At 41.2% G+C, this 17,569-nt stretch overlaps 1 protein-coding gene across 30 annotated transcripts in view; it reads right to left on the bottom strand.

Annotated features, from left to right (window-relative positions):
• Positions 1–17,569, bottom strand: part of LOC110972179 (zinc finger protein ZFP2-like) — a 158,708-nt gene that overhangs the window by 100,493 nt on the left and 40,646 nt on the right. For 12 of the 30 annotated variants that reach the window (XM_051953068.1, XM_051953064.1, XM_051953066.1 and 9 more), the window contains exon 2: positions 17,240–17,434. The exons of 10 other annotated variants lie outside the window; for them this stretch is intronic. In XM_051953068.1, the coding sequence (XP_051809028.1) occupies positions 17,240–17,434 (195 nt within the window). Of the gene's footprint in view, positions 1–2,818; positions 3,254–8,561; positions 9,004–9,448; positions 9,782–17,239; positions 17,435–17,569 lie in introns of those variants that run through there. 8 more of the 30 variants (XM_051953057.1, XM_051953051.1, XM_051953071.1 and 5 more) reach the window with 7 other exon arrangements.

Consider the following 17,569-nt stretch of genomic DNA (forward strand, 5'->3'; position numbering starts at 1 on the left):
AGCTGTGAGCATACAAATCTATGGAGGCCTATGATTATGCAATTTGTGGACAGGTACAGGTGAGATACAAGGACACTGACAAAGAGTTTTGTGTTTTGATGTCTGAAATCCTACCCAGCCAAAGGCAAGGGCAGAAGACTACGATGTATGAGGCATGGGTGATCATCAACAAAGTGGAGAACTACATACACACAGCAAACTACACCTTTATGGCGGCGACTCCAGCCGCTTTATTATTTATGTCCCCCTGTCACAACAGTCAACAGGGCTTTTATTAGTGTCTCTAATCGTGTGGGAACCGACAGCTCGTCAGTATATTTTGCACTGATTTCACTTTATTTGCCACAACAGAGCACACGCGTGCATTGTTGATGGTATCCTCCGTCCAATCCGCTGGCTTGATAGCCTGGAGCCACAGCCGCCTTTGGTTGCTCTGAAACGGCTGAGATCCCATTGGCATGCGGGAGAACTTATGTCCCTCTTGAGTATTTCGGATCGTACAACCAAAAACACAACAGCCTGACATTATGATGCCGACAGTTCAGCGTTAGCTTTTAGTTTTGCTACTCCGTGTGGTGTGAACAATGCCAGGTAAATGATATGAAGCGGTACTTCCATTGCCTTGATGCGCACGCAGCTTGTTGATGATGTAGGCTCTGATGGGGTCTATATCATACACTGGTCAAATATTAAAAGGCAACTTTACCAAAAAAAATGACACTGTACATTTAATCACCATAGATTACACATGGATGAAGGAAAACATGGCTTTCACACTTCATTAGGACAGTTATTTATATTCAGCCACTAAAGTGAGTTGACGTTTGCCTGATTTCTTTGGGATTATTATGAACCCTGAAATTTAAAGACCACCGTGGAGACGGTAGAGAAATGTAGTTAGGTAAAGATGGAAAGATATTCACAGATTCGGACTTCCAGCATCAATAACTCATGAGATATACGTTGTGAAAACATAAACGATACCTCTTTCAAATTGTAAGCTAGACAATGTGCTACAAGGCCAATTTGATCAAAAGTCGCTGTCTTTAAAGCTGCACAAATAATATTGGCCGGTGGTGTGAAGAGTGAACAGGGAATGTCTGCAAATAGCAAAACCGCTGCAAAAGCAAAAACAGACACTACACAAATATTCAATAACTTCACTCTTATACACTATAGAGCCACCAAAATCACTGGAGCCATCAATGGGCTGCAGCTGGTCATACTATAACTTTGTTTGTTGCTAAATTAAAAATAAGAAGTTAAAGGATTTTTTAAATGTTTTTTATGATTATTTTATGAGTATTAAAATTCAATAAATTCACTCTTATACACTGTAGAGCCACCAAAATCACTGGAGCCATCAATGGGCTCCGGATGGTCATAGTACAACTCTTCGTTTGTGGCTAAATTAAAAATCTGAATTTTAAGGAACTTTTATTTTTTTTATTATTATGTTATTAGGGCTGCACAGTGGTCTAGTGGTTAGCACTTTCGCCTTGCAGCAAGAAGATCTCTGGTTCGAGTCCCGGTCTGAGCCCGGGATCTTTCTGCATGGAGTTTGCATGTTCTCCCTGTGCATGCATGGGTTTTCTCCGGGTACTCCGGCTTCTTCCCACAGTCCAAAAATATGCCGAGGTTAACTGATTTCTCTAAATTGCCCGTAGGTGTGATTGTGAGTGTGATTTTTTGTCTGTAAATGTAGCCCTGCGACAGACTGGTGACCTGTCCAGGGTGTACCCTGCCTTCGCCCGAGTCAGCTGGGATAGGCTCCAGCACCCCCTGCAACCCTAAGGATGAAGCGGTGTATAGAGAATGGATGGACACATTAAATATTGTACATAACATCATATGGCAATCAACAACACAAATGTAATAAAACTGAGTCCCTAAAAACAGTGGGTGATCATTTTTATCTGTCAAAAAAATCTGTCACAACAAAACAAATTCAAAACAATGGACAGTTTTTCTGGAAGGTACAATGTATAAGAGTGAAGTTGTTGAATTTTATTTATAATAAAATAATCACAAAAAATTCCTTAATATTCTTATTTTTAATTTAGCAACAAAGAGTTGTAGTATGACCAGCAGGAGACAATTAATTGCTCAAGTGATTTTGGTGAGTGTACAGTGTGTAAGAGTTAAGTTATTGAATTTTATTACTAATAAAATAATAATAATAAAAAATAAAAATTTCTTACAATTCAGATTTTTCATTTAGCGCCAAAGCCGGAGTTGTAGTATGACCAGCAGGAGACAATTGATGGCTCCAGTGATTTTGGTGGCTCTACAGTGTATAAGAGTGAAGTTATTGAATTTTAATACTCATAAAATATTCAAAAAAACATTTAAAAAAATCCGTAAAATTCTTATTTTTAATTTAGTAACAAACAAAGAGTTGTAGTATGACCAGCCGCAGCCCATTCATGGCTACAGTGATTTTGGTGGCTCCACAGTGTATAGTGTCTCTTTTCGCTGTTGCAGCGGTTTTGCTATTTGCAGACGGTCCCTGTTCACTCATCACACCGCCAGCTGCGCATAGACACCAATGTTATTTGTGCAGCTTTAAAGACAGCGACTTTTGATCAAATTGGCCTTGTAGCACATTGTCTAGCTTACAACGATTTGAAAGAGGCATCGTTTATGTTTTGACAAAATATATCTCATGAGTTATTGATGCCGGAAGTCCGAATCTGTGAATATCTTTCCAACTTTACCAAACTGAGAAATGTTAAAGTTATCCTGCTTTCATCCACACAAACCGCAGCTCCTCACTTTACTTCTGTCAGCTCATTCAGACCATCACAGTTCCACAAACCTGTTGTGTGGAACTTTGTCTCTGATTTCCAGATGTTATCCAGCAGTCTGCGCTGACGATCGATCTCCTCCTCGTACTGGACGATGGTTTTCTCAAACTCCGTGAATATTTCTTCAGCAGCAGCAGTTAGTCGCTCGTTGATCAACTCTCTCAGATTCTGGATTAAACTCATCTTTAACTGATAACATATAAATCTAAGACACGACAAACAAGATCAGTACACGTGAGAAACGATTTAAATAAGCTAACGTTCGCAATGGCTCGGCTTCTCTTCCGCCGGATGTTGTCTTTCAGTTTTTCAGCCTTCAAATTAAAATGTTCTTTCCGACAGTTGCTGTTTTCAGTAAGTTTATAATAACAGATTCTTCAAAGTAAGAAAAGTATTTAAAGAAACAACCTCAAAAGGGATATTTTTTTTCTTTTTTGTTTTTAAATGCCAGTACTAATATTGTCCATCAGGGACAGTATGCAAACTTAAAGTATGTGCCAATATAAAATGGAAATGTGTACAATATCGTTAACCAAAACAAGTAATTGTGTTCCAACCATAACAATCTGATTGAGATTTTCTTCTTCACTTCATTTGAAAAGTCCAAAATAACTTAAATACTTAGAAGACACTTGAAATAGAAGAACCATTTATGATGTAGGGGGGCCTACAAAACCTCTCAGCCCCAGGGCCTACCATGAGGTTAAGGCGGCTCTGCCCCTACTCCATCGTCCCAATCTACATTAAAAAAATGCATCAGTTTCTTTTACGACAAACAACTGTGAGGTTTCCTTCTTTAGCCAGAAAACACCAGCATACTTTTATTGATCAACATGAACACAAAACGCACTTGTATAACATCAGTACATGCTTTACTTAAAACCAATATGGGTGAAAGATTGAAAATCTCATATGGAGATCAGTGTGGAGTCCACACTGATAGCAAAATACTTTGCTAGTTTTACTCTGCTGATAATTTCATCCAGCACCTTCTGTCCCATCAGTTGTATGAATTCCTCACACACATTCAGAGAGAGATAGGATGGATTTCCTTTGCCAGCGTTTCCATATTTTTCAATGTGAGCTTTTAAAAAGGGATCAAACTGGCTGATCAGCTCCATGCTGCCCAAATAATTTCCATTGTTGATGTCTCCAAACTTGTGGCTGCCTCCCCGGAAAGCTAGTCCCCTCTCAGCTAAATACTTCACAACAGTAACAACCCTCTGTAGAACCTGTGCCCAATAATCACACTCCTCATCAAACTGTTTCCTAAGTTCTGAGTCCACTGTCCCACCCTCAGCTGCTTGATTGATGTAAGCAATCATGGCTTTTCTGTGGATGTCAGAGGTTTCATGTTCTGATATATGATCACCTGCATGTTTCCAGTCAGAGAAACCCCCACTAACAAATGCAGACTTTTTGTTGCTCTCGCCAAAAATCTTGCAACCAAAACAAAACATGCTACCTACTGATGGTGAATAACAAAGCCAGTCTCTACTTACACATTCCTCGTTACTCAGTTTGCGGTGGAAATATGTTTTTGAGAAAAATCTTCTCTGGTGTTTGTATGTGCGCTCTGATGCACGGAGGTCGGCATTTTTATTTTGACACGTCTCTGGTCCCATTTTCGCCCAGTAAGTGCACGCCTGCCGGTCAATTTTGTTTCCCCAGCGGCCCGGGTCGCTGCTGTAAGGGCCACTGCCCAGACTCGTCTCCTCCTCCCTGATCCTTCTCCTCGTCTCCTCCTCCCTGATCCTTCTCCTCCTCTTCCCCCTCGTCCCCTCCTCCCTCTTCCTCGTCCCCTCCTCCCTCTTCCTCGTCCACCGCTCCCCTTCTCTTTTCCTCTCTTACTTCTACCTGTGCGAGCCCCGCCTTGTCTGCTGCCTCCGGTAAACTCAATGCCACTGAACAGCCACCGCCATCCGTTTCGGACGGTTTAAAGAATTCTGTTAGCTTTGGGATGCTCTTAAGTAATTGCTTTGTCTGGGTTTCTTTGTCCCGAAACACCTTTCTTTTGTGAGCGCCGCTCTCAAATTTCTTTTTCCCCGTCATTTTTCAGCTGTCACTCAAGGGGGGAAAGTTAGGTGGACGTAACAACAACAGTAATCAGTGAGAGCGGGGCGGGTCTTACCAGCCACGAACGTGAAGTATAAAATGATTGACAGAGAACTTGACAAGCAACACAAAACAATGCGACTTTTCCAGCTCATTGATAGGCCCCAAGGCTTCAGCCCAGGTAAGCCCGTGCATTAAGGCGGCCGTGAGTAGGGGGGCCCACAAAACCTCTCAGCCCCAGGGCCTACCATTAGGTTAAGGCGGCTCTGGAAGCAGGGCTACATATACAGACAGACAATCACACTCACATTCACAGCTACGGTCAATTTAGAGTGATCAATTAACCTCAGCATATTTTTGGACTGTGGGAGGAAGCTGGAGTGCCCGGAGAAAACTCACCGAGCACAGGGAGAACATGCAAACTCCATGCAGAAAGATCCCGGGCTCAGGCCTGGACTCGAACCATCGAACCAGGGATCTTCTTGCTGCAAGGCAAAAGTGCTAACCACTACCCCACTCTGCAGCCCCTGAACAGGAACATCTTTAACCAAAACCTAACTTAAGCAGCAATAAGTATTAGAAGACACATGCACAGAAAATACTGAAAGTGATACTGCCAGAAAATGGACGGTCACTCTTTTATTCATACATGATGTTTACCAGTCAGTCAATGATGCTGTTTGATTGAGAGTTAGTTTTAGCTGCTTTATACTGTTACTTTATGGACTGGCAGATTAATCAGCAATGTGTCCTACTCGAAGGTCATCATATGTTTGTAGAGGTGACATCCTGGTCAGTTCTGAAGATATACTTTCTACTGCACTTCAATCATCTGAAGTGTTCCATTATAAGAGCAAGATTCAATAATTGAATCTTGTGTGTGATTTACATTGTTTTGATTCCGTGTCTAAATTTTGTCATAAATTGACTTTTTTTTTTTTTTTTACACAAACACAACGTTCAATTAATTTCATCCTAAATCTTGGTTTGATGAAGGTCTCTGTTCTTTTTCACTTATATTTACTTTCGCTTTCTGCAAATCTGTTCTGGACATTGACTGGTAAAGTTCCTTTATGAGTTCGACACATAATTTGCAGAATACTATAACCTATGTCGTGAAATTTCAAACATTTTAACTGCAGGAATATTGGGTTTGTGTAAATGTCCCATGTGTAAATTCATGTTCACTACATTAAATCAGAGCAACATCATCCTTTTCCACTGTAGCAGGACATGTAGAAATGGTAGAAACTACACTTAAAATTACACTCGTTCATTTCGGGTCACCATCCTCAGCTTGCCTGAGGAATATAATCAATTTAAGCTTAGTCTCAAAGAGACTCTGATTAAAATGAAGTTGATCAGTCTCATTCTGAAAGTCAGAAACTCTGATTTCATTGACCTCGAGTTCTCAAACAAAGAACTACCAATAATTATATAAAAACAATTCTCACATTTGATGTGTTCATTTTCCATTCCGGTCCTGATCAACCTGGTATCAGAGACTGAGTCCAGATCATCAGTCTGATGATGGTGCATTTCTTTAATGTTCTGATTTAAACTGCTCTATTCACTCCTATGTAGAAAGTTCTGTGTTCGGTTGGAAGATCAGAAGGTCAGAATGTCAGTCCTGCAGAGGTGTGGTTTTCCCTCACAGTGGACATTTTATGACCCTGATTAGATTCTAGTGGAGGTGGGAGTCATTCTGTTGTCTCCAAGAGCACCATGAGCAGTCAATTAGTAGTAAACATCCGATCAGCAGATGTACCATTTGGAAGGGAATTTTGGCTTAGCCGTCTCATCAAATGGTGTCTTACCAAACTGACAGCTTTGAGAGAGGTTCGCTGGATCTCTGTGTTGCTCTGCAATGTTCTGGTCCTTACTACGCTACACCACTCAGGTCAAACTAAAATTCATAAACATTAATTTAACTATTAGGTCGTTAGTCACATCTATTAGGTTTCTAGTTGTCTTTCTTCCAATTCAAGACAGTCATGTATAAATTCATGTTCACAACAATAAATCAGAGCAACACAGTCCCTTTCCACCCAGGTCAAGCCAAAATTCATAAACATTAAATTAACTATTAGGTCTTTAGTCACAAGGATTATGTCGACAGTTGTCTTTATTTCAAAATGCAAAAACTTGCTATGTATCCACTGGACAGTTTCACAGATTTTAAAAGATCTATGTCTCACAATCTGACATCCAATTACTTCAGAATCATTGCTGAAGTGGTCCAAAGGCACTTGAAATCTACAAGACCTACTTTTGTTCTGAACAATGTGAATGAATGCGTGTTCAATAAAGCGCTGTTCCACCGATGTCCCAGGACTACAGCCTGTCACCTGCATGAATTTTCATGTGCTCAGTTGGATTACTGCTTTGATTGAAACTTTTTCAGCAGGTTTTACAAGAATACGTCCTATCACCTGTGTAAGTTCACATGTGCACAGTCAGATGAGTGTTTTTAGTGACACTTTTTGCAGAAGTTTTAAAAGAATAAGGCCACTCACCTCTGTGAGTTCTCATGTGGGCAGTCAGATGACTACGGAAAAAAAAATCTTCCCCACATCTTTCACAACAGTATTTCTTCTCTCCTCTGTGAGTTCTCATGTGAACAGTAAGATTACTATTTCTGCTGAAACGTTTCCGACATATTTCACAAGAATATGGCTTCTCACCTGAGTGAGATCTCATGTGGACAGTAAGAGTACAACGATGACTGAAACGTTTCCCACATCTTTCACAAAAATACGGCTTCTCACCTCTGTGAGTTCTCATGTGGGCAGTCAGATGACTACGGAAAAAAAATCTTCCCCACATCTTTCACAACAGTATTTCTTCTCTCCTCTGTGAGTTCTCATGTGAATAGTAAGATTACCATTTCTGCTGAAACGTTTCCGACATATTTCACAAGAATATGGCTTCTCACCTGTGTGAGATCTCTTGTGGGACAACAAGTTTCTATTCTTGAAACTTTTGTCATTCATCTCACAAGAATATGGCCTCTCACCTGTGTGAGTTCTCATGTGAACAGTAAGATTTCTACTTCTGCTGAAACGTTTCCCACATCTTTCACAAGAATATGGCTTCTCGCCTGTGTGAGATCTCATGTGGACAGTAAGAGTACTACGATGACTGAAACATTTGCCACATCTTTCACAAAAATATGGCTTCTCACCTCTGTGAGTTCTCATGTGGGACAAGTTTCTATTCTTGAAACTTTTGTCATTCATCTCACAAGAATATGCCCTCTCACCTGTGTGACTTGTCATGTGGACAATAAGAGTACTACGATGACTGAAACGTTTCCGACATCTTTCACAAGAATATGGCTTTTCGCCTGTGTGAGTTCTCATGTGGACAGTCAGATGACTATTTCTGCTGAAACATTTCCCACAAGTTTCACAAGAAAACTGTTTGTCACCTTTGTCAATTATCATATGGACTTTCAGGTCAGGCCGTAAATTAAGTGCATTGTCAGCACTTGGTATGGCACTTTTGTAGATTTGGTGATGTCTCTTCATTTGGTACATATTCTGAAAGGTTTTTCCACAAACATCACATGTTAAAGACTTTCTTCCTGTGTCTGTATCACAGTGACTTCCTGACAATGAAGACTTGTCTACATTGTTACTGTGACTGCTCTCTCGGTTATGACTCTTCTTTGCCTTCAGCGCTGCATTTCTAGTTGACCCTGAGTCTACATGCTTGGTTCCCTCCTCATGTGGGCTCTCAGCTACTGGTGAATTGGAAGAGAGGAGCTGGTTGCTGTTTGGTTCTAGTTCACTGTGGTCACCGTCCTTATCAGCTGAAGTCAATAGAAAGGTATCAGTACCTTGATTCAGTACAATCTGCTGTTTCTGCTGACTGGTGCAGAGTTCCTCTGATTCTTCTGTAATTTGTGAAGGTTCTGGATCTTCCTGGTCCAGGCTGGTGCAGAAATCATTCTGTTCCTCTTTAATCTGTGGAGTCTCTGGGTCTTTCTGGTCCAGGAAAGTGCTGAATTTCTCCTCTTCCTCTTTAATCTCTGGAGGCGTTGGGTGCTCCTGATCCAGACTAAACTTCTTCTCCTGGTTACAGAGCTGCTGATGAGCAAGACCATTCCTCTCTTTCCAGACATCTTGATGTGGGTGGTCTGAGTGGTGGAGAGCACGAAAAAGTTATTGACATGATGATTTTGAAAGAAACATGTGAGAGAAGACATGAAGTCCTCTCACATTCTTCCTCACATTGGCTCATCCTGAACAGCAATATAAAGTCATGCACCTCTGTGGAAACAGCACAACCATGACTACAAGAAGAGAAAGTTACAAAATTACATTTCTGCAGAATGGTACAGTTATGGCATAAACAAAAAAAACAAAAAAAAAAAAACAAACAAAAGCAAAACAATGGCAGAAGCATTGATATATCTAGGCAACAGTGAGATGGCAAATAGACAGTTCAAATAAATGTCAACAACTTAAGATGCAACAGCAGAATTTCTGTCTGAAAATAAATGTAACTCAGAGCTCTAATTAGGATCTTACATTCATCACATTCCGCTGTTAGTTCATTAAGACAATCATAGTTTTGCATACCAATTCTGTGTAACATTATTCGTGGTTTCCAGATGGCATCCACCAGCCTGGGCTCATAATCAATCTCTTCATCCAACTGGCCCAGTGGTTTATCAGACACTCCAAATATTTCTCTGGATATTTCTGCACAGTTGGATTTACACTGAACCAGTGAGTTAGCCTCTTGAATCAGTGCAAGATGCTCTCCCTCCCCACTGGTGCACAGTTCCTCCTGCTCCTCGTTCTTCTGTGGAGCATCTGGATCATCCTGGTCCACACTGGAGTTCTTCTCCTGGTTGCAGAGATTCTGCTCAGCAAGAACATTCTCCTCCTGGACATGTTGCTGCAGAAGGTCTGGAGGGAAAATGACAAAAGTAAAAACTTGTTAAAGGTGATGATAGGTATTGCACAGCTGAGCGAATAACCCTCTGAAACCCAAGCACTGTCTGGGTAGATTTTGCTCCTGTTACATTTTTCAGTTCAATATAAAATCCTGCACCTCTGTGGAAAAAGCACAACCATGACTAGAACTGCAGAAAACTCACAAATGTCTTCTGAGCAGTATGAATACAATAGACTTTATGAGTCCCACAAGAGGAAATCTGCAAGGAAGAAAAATCAAGAAAACACAACTATAAGTTAAAGCTGCAAGCAGCGATGGACGGGTCCTCGCATCCACGCTGGTCGGCGAATCCATGCACGTTCACCAGGTGGCACTGTGACTGAGAGTGTGTGTCGGCCTCTGAATCACATCTGGACCAGAGTTTAATCACACGTAAAATTTCAGCCAGATTGGAGCATGTTCAGACTAGTTATACAGCATTTCCTGCCCATCCACCACCAGGTGGCGCTGTAACTCAGAGTGTATTTCAAACAGTGGATGTGATGAGGGCTGGACTCTGATCACTCATGAAAAGTTTCAGGCTGATTTGATCATGTAGAGGCCAGTTATACAGCATTTATTGTCCCTCCAACAGGTGGCGCTGCAACTGAGAGTGTCTGTTGGCCTGTAGATGTGATCAGGATTGGATTGTGATCACACATGGAAAGTTTGAGGCAGATTGGAGCATGCAGAGGAGAGTTATACAGCAGTTGTTGTTTCATGGCGAAGCATCAAAACTCTAATGGTCGCCATGGCCACGCCATTTGGCTTCTGGTTAAACTTTTGATAACTTTTCCAAACCAAGTCCTGCTGTGTGGACTGACAAAATTTCAGGTCTCCTGGAATTATCCCCTAGGAGGTATTAACTCTCAAAAATGAGAAAAATCATCAAAAATCTCACAATTAATCCAAGATGGCCGACTTCCTGTTGGGTTTAGGACATGGCTCCAAGAGGCTTTTTTGTGCGTCCTGATGTGCTCTATAAGCCTCCCAAATTTCATGGATGTAGGTGAAACGTGCTGGGGGGGCTGTTTGTTAAAAATACTGTAGGGGGCGCTATAGCATGTGCAGTGCCGAGATGCATACAGTGTTGTTCCTTGGGTCAATGGTGATGTGTGTGGTAATTTTTGTGAGCATTGGAGTATTCCTAACCTGTCAGAAAGGGCTTTGTTTTTCATGGCGATATTTGGTTGCTACGGCAACAGCGTTGCATGAAATGTCACACCCTTCACAGTGTGTGATTGTCAAGAGGTGAAGACTCGACTGACCAATTTCCAGCATGATATCACCACGTTTGGGGCCATTGTACCTGAAAATATAAGGCCTTAAACTTACTATTACCAACAGGTGGCGCTATGACTTTTTCAAAATTTATGAGTGTGGATGTGTTCAGACTGGACCTGGTATCCAGCATGTGAAGTCTGAGGCAGATAGGATGTTGTTCAGCTGAGATATGAATCGTTAAATTTTCATGGCGAAACATCGAAATTGGTTTGACCGCCACAGACACGCCCTTTGATGACAAGTCACCATTTTCACTGGGATGCATCATCAATGTGTTTAGGCTGTTGTCACTGCATTTGAAGTGAATATGATCAACCGGGTAACAATAGGGCATGAAAGTGTAAAAGATGTCTATTTCCTGAAACCACAAGGTGGCGCTATGACTGTCAATGAATATCCCTATGTGGATGACATCAGGACAGGACTGTCATCATACATGTAAAGTTTCAGGCAGATTGGAGCATGTTGAGAAGAATTAGACACCAATTCCTGTTTCATGGCGAAGGATCAGTTGTTTGAGGCTCTGCCATGGCCACACCTTTTGGCTTCTGGTTGAGTTTTTGATAACTTTTCATCAGAAAGGTCTGGTGAATGTACTGGCCAAATTTCAGTTCTCTCAGACTTATCCACTAGGAGCTATAAATTTTGACAAATGTACAGCAAATTCAAGATGGCCGACTTCCTGTTGGGTTTAGGGTGTGGCTGTGATTGACTTTTTGGTGTGTCCTGATGTGGTGCATATGCCCACCAAATATTGTAGCTGTAAATAAAACATTGTGGAAGTTGGCCTAATGACCACTTTTTCAATTTTGCAGGTGGCGCTATAGAGCCATTTTTCCACACATATGCGCAACTCCCATAAAATATCAAATTTTTCGCCAGTCCTGATGTGCACGCCAAATTTCACGCGTTTTGGTTCATGATAAGGCCGCCAAAAAGGCAAGTCATTTCCCGAGGAGCGATTAAGTTTGAAAAATTTACAGCAAATTGAAGATGGCCGACTTCCTGTTGGGTTTAGGGCGTGGCTGTAATTGACTTTTTGGTGTGTCCAGATGTTCTGCATATGCCCACCAAATATTGTAGCTGTACATGAAACATTGTGGCAGTTGGCCTAATGACTACTTTTTCAAGTTTGCAGGTGGCGCTATAGAGCCATTTTGCCACGCACATGCGCAACTCCCATAAAATATCAAATTTTTCGCCAGTCCTGATGTGCATGCCAAATTTCACGCGTTTTGGAGTATGATAAGGCTGCCAAAAAGCCAATTTACTTTACGGGAGAAAAAAAAAAAATAAAAAAAAATAAAAAAATAATAATAATAATAATAATAATAATAATAATAATAATAAACCCTAGGGTTTCAATAGGGTCCTTGGCACCGCTGGTGCCTTGGACAGTCGGTGCCCTGGCACCGCCTGTCCTTCGCACCCTCGGTGCTCGGACCCTAATTAAAGCTGCAAGCAGCGATGGACGGGTCCTCGCATCCACGCTGGTCGGCGAATCCATGCACGTTCACCAGGTGGCACTGTGACTGAGAGTGTGTGTCGGCCTCTGAATCACATCTGGACCAGAGTTTAATCACACGTAAAATTTCAGCCAGATTGGAGCATGTTCAGACTAGTTATACAGCATTTCCTGCCCATCCACCACCAGGTGGCGCTGTAACTCAGAGTGTATTTCAAACAGTGGATGTGATGAGGGCTGGACTCTGATCACTCATGAAAAGTTTCAGGCTGATTTGATCATGTAGAGGCCAGTTATACAGCATTTATTGTCCCTCCAACAGGTGGCGCTGCAACTGAGAGTGTCTGTTGGCCTGTAGATGTGATCAGGATTGGATTGTGATCACACATGGAAAGTTTGAGGCAGATTGGAGCATGCAGAGGAGAGTTATACAGCAGTTGTTGTTTCATGGCGAAGCATCAAAACTCTAATGGTCGCCATGGCCACGCCATTTGGCTTCTGGTTAAACTTTTGATAACTTTTCCAAACCAAGTCCTGCTGTGTGGACTGACAAAATTTCAGGTCTCCTGGAATTATCCCCTAGGAGGTATTAACTCTCAAAAATGAGAAAAATCATCAAAAATCTCACAATTAATCCAAGATGGCCGACTTCCTGTTGGGTTTAGGACATGGCTCCAAGAGGCTTTTTTGTGCGTCCTGATGTGCTCTATAAGCCTCCCAAATTTCATGGATGTAGGTGAAACGTGCTGGGGGGGCTGTTTGTTAAAAATACTGTAGGGGGCGCTATAGCATGTGCAGTGCCGAGATGCATACAGTGTTGTTCCTTGGGTCAATGGTGATGTGTGTGGTAATTTTTGTGAGCATTGGAGTATTCCTAACCTGTCAGAAAGGGCTTTGTTTTTCATGGCGATATTTGGTTGCTACGGCAACAGCGTTGCATGAAATGTCACACCCTTCACAGTGTGTGATTGTCAAGAGGTGAAGACTCGACTGACCAATTTCCAGCATGATATCACCACGTTTGGGGCCATTGTACCTGAAAATATAAGGCCTTAAACTTACTATTACCAACAGGTGGCGCTATGACTTTTTCAAAATTTATGAGTGTGGATGTGTTCAGACTGGACCTGGTATCCAGCATGTGAAGTCTGAGGCAGATAGGATGTTGTTCAGCTGAGATATGAATCGTTAAATTTTCATGGCGAAACATCGAAATTGGTTTGGCCGCCACAGACACGCCCTTTGATGACAAGTCACCATTTTCACTGGGATGCATCATCAATGTGTTTAGGCTGTTGTCACTGCATTTGAAGTGAATATGATCAACCGGGTAACAATAGGGCATGAAAGTGTAAAAGATGTCTATTTCCTGAAACCACAAGGTGGCGCTATGACTGTCAATGAATATCCCTATGTGGATGACATCAGGACAGGACTGTCATCATACATGTAAAGTTTCAGGCAGATTGGAGCATGTTGAGAAGAATTAGACACCACTTCCTGTTTCATGGCGAAGGATCAGTTGTTTGAGGCTCCGCCATGGCCACACCTTTTGGCTTCTGGTTGAGTTTTTGATAACTTTTCATCAGAAAGGTCTGGTGCATGTACTGGCCAAATTTCAGTTCTCTCAGACTTATCCACTAGGAGCTATAAATTTTGACAAATGTACAGCAAATTCAAGATGGCCGACTTCCTGTTGGGTTTAGGGTGTGGCTGTGATTGACTTTTTGGTGTATCCTGATGTGGTGCATATGCCCACCAAATATTGTAGCTGTAAATAAAACATTGTGGAAGTTGGCCTAATGACCACTTTTTCAATTTTGCAGGTGGCGCTATAGAGCCATTTTTCCACACATATGCGCAACTCCCATAAAATATCAAATTTTTCGCCAGTCCTGATGTGCACGCCAAATTTCACGCGTTTTGGTTCATGATAAGGCCGCCAAAAAGGCAAGTCATTTCCCGAGGAGCGATTAAGTTTGAAAAATTTACAGCAAATTGAAGATGGCCGACTTCCTGTTGGGTTTAGGGCGTGGCTGTAATTGACTTTTTGGTGTGTCCAGATGTTCTGCATATGCCCACCAAATATTGTAGCTGTACATGAAACATTGTGGCAGTTGGCCTAATGACTACTTTTTCAAGTTTGCAGGTGGCGCTATAGAGCCATTTTGCCACGCACATGCGCAACTCCCATAAAATATCAAATTTTTCGCCAGTCCTGATGTGCATGCCAAATTTCACGCGTTTTGGAGTATGATAAGGCCGCCAAAAAGCCAATTTACTTTACGGGAGAAAAAAAAAAAAATAATAATAATAATAATAATAAACCCTAGGGTTTCAATAGGGTCCTTGGCACCGCTGGTGCCTTGGACAGTCGGTGCCCTGGCACCGCCTGTCCTTCGCACCCTCGGTGCTCGGACCCTAATTAAAGACAAAAGATATATACACTATATATGCAATATAAATAAGAAAAACTTCGCCACTAAACACTGTAGGTCGAGAATGGACGTCCTGTATAATTTTGGGCTGAGCAATAAATAATTGGTTACCACAATCCAACTAGTAATAATTAGCAATAATGCTAGTTAGTTGTGACAGTTCCGACTATAGTAATCATATCAATGAAATTACTCATAATCGAGGTGTTCACCTGCCTATGAAACATCTCCAAGAAGCAGCTGCGTCTTCAGTTCACCAGGATTTAATAGCAAGTCAATGTAATATTTTGCTGAAAATGGTGTTGTCCTTTCTGAAGGTTGAGGTTTCCATCTGTCTCTCGGTTATCCTGTGATGAACCGCCTCCCACCCAATATTATTTGGGACAGGATCTTGGCCCTGCAACTGTATAATTATCTATTCACTTATTCAACTGCTGTACTCTGCTGTAAACTGTTTTAATACTACTGCAGTTCATCTTATACCATGCCACACCGCAAATAATTGATCAATTATTACATATTCTTGATCAGTTAGTCCATCCCAAGTAGGATCATAGTAATATACTTGTCAGTGTGTCAGAGTGACTGAGTTGGGTTTGACGTGGAGCTAAACTGATGGAGACATAGATAGAAAACACAACTTTCACAAAGAAAAAGACTTTCTGTACATTTCATGTGTATTTAATCACAATATAGGCTTGTAGCATGGGAACGCGTACAGATTCTGGCCACCATAGGGTGAAAAATGAAGTACCTTCAAATATTTAATGTTATATACCATTTTAAAGGGTGTTGTCTGGGGGTATTATCCAGTTAAGTTTCAGAGCTTAACTGGCATGTTTCTAAATCAAGTCCAATATGCAAAACACAAAAACGTAACGTACACAAAAACGTGACATATTGGGGCTGAGACATAAGAGGCATTTTTGAAACTAAAGTTACTACTTGTAGTGCTGAAGACAATACCTTTTTGTGAGTACCAATCAATAGTACACATTAACTCATGACATGATTCCAAGCTGGTTCTGTAACATCTGGAAAGCTACAGAGCGTGACGTACACAAAACGTGACGTACTATGTCTGTGTATCATTAACGGACCTGGTATCAGACATATTAGAAGAAACAGCTGACTATTTAGTGACTAGATCTAACTAGCTACCACTACTAGTAAAATACCATAAACAGCTGGCCTGTATCATTGGTAAGCCATCCCTTGGCTGCATGCTTTGTGACTTACCGAAATGTGGCATACTCTGTATCATGGTAACATGGTCCACGGCAACAAGTCTATATGTTGTAAGATGACCATGTTGCACAAATACTTCAATCTTGTGACATGTGATCATATTCTGTGGAAAAATCTTGCATGAACCAGCTTTGTTGGTATTATTGATCGATGTCAAGGAAAATATCGTACCATGTAACATCTAGCGACAGCGGGGAAAGGCTGCACCAGTGGAATGATCTCCAACTCTGAGAAGCATACTAGTGATGCTACTCTGCTATACACCATATGGCTATTTTAAAACAACAAGCCAATTCTCAAACTCACAACTCATTTTGTTCTGGTTACATATATATCTCAGGTGATTGTTGAAAACGTTTTTTTTTTCATAATTAATGAAAAAAAAAAACATTGAGGTGTTTTGTCACCAAAGTTAAACACCTTCTTTATTATTGTTTTACCTCATAAACTTACATGCTTTTCTGTAATACTTCAAATATTCACAAGTAGCTTGTACTGCATTAGAATATTTTCCAGTCACTTTTTTTAAACCCCCTTTTAGATAAGTCTCCCTATTAAATGGGAAAATGTGCCATTTTTTTCATGCTAAATCAGTGTGTGCAATCCCACAGGGAAGTATATATCAGCTTGATCGTAGTTGAATGGGCTATCACCTCATAAAAGTTGCCAAAATTAAAGACGAATATTGACAGATATACAAGCCAGAGAAGGAAAAAACGCGCGAGTGTACATGTTCCCATGCAACAAGCTTATATTATACATAGATGAAGAAAAACGTGGCTTTCACACTTCATTGGGACAATTACTTACATTCAACAACCATTGTAAGTGAGTTGATGTTTGCCTGATTACTTTGGGATTATTTTTGAACCCTGAAATTTACCACCGTGGAGTCGGTAGAGAAATGTGAAAGTTATGCTGCTTTTCATCCACACAAACCGCAGCTTCTAACTTTTCTTCTATCAGCTCATTCAGACCATCATAGTTCTACAAACCTGTTGTTTGGATCTTTATCTCTGCTTTCCACGTGTTATCCAGCAGTCTGCGCTGACGATCGATCTCCTCCTCGTACTGGACGATGGTTTTCTCAAACACCGTGAATATTTCTTCAGCAGCAGCAGTTAGTCGCTCGTTGATCAACTCTCTCAGATTCTGGACTGAATTCATCTTTAAGTCGTAAAAATATTTATCTGAAACACGACAAAACAACCGTCTGTTAAAGCTTCCATACATCAGTACTCGTGGGAAACGGTTTTAATAAGCTAACGCTGGCAACCGCATTGGGCCTTACACTGTGATCCACTCGGATAAGGTAAGTGGAGCAT

The sequence above is a fragment of the Acanthochromis polyacanthus genome, chromosome 9 (assembly GCF_021347895.1).
Source record: "Acanthochromis polyacanthus isolate Apoly-LR-REF ecotype Palm Island chromosome 9, KAUST_Apoly_ChrSc, whole genome shotgun sequence".
NCBI lineage: Eukaryota > Metazoa > Chordata > Actinopteri > Pomacentridae > Acanthochromis > Acanthochromis polyacanthus.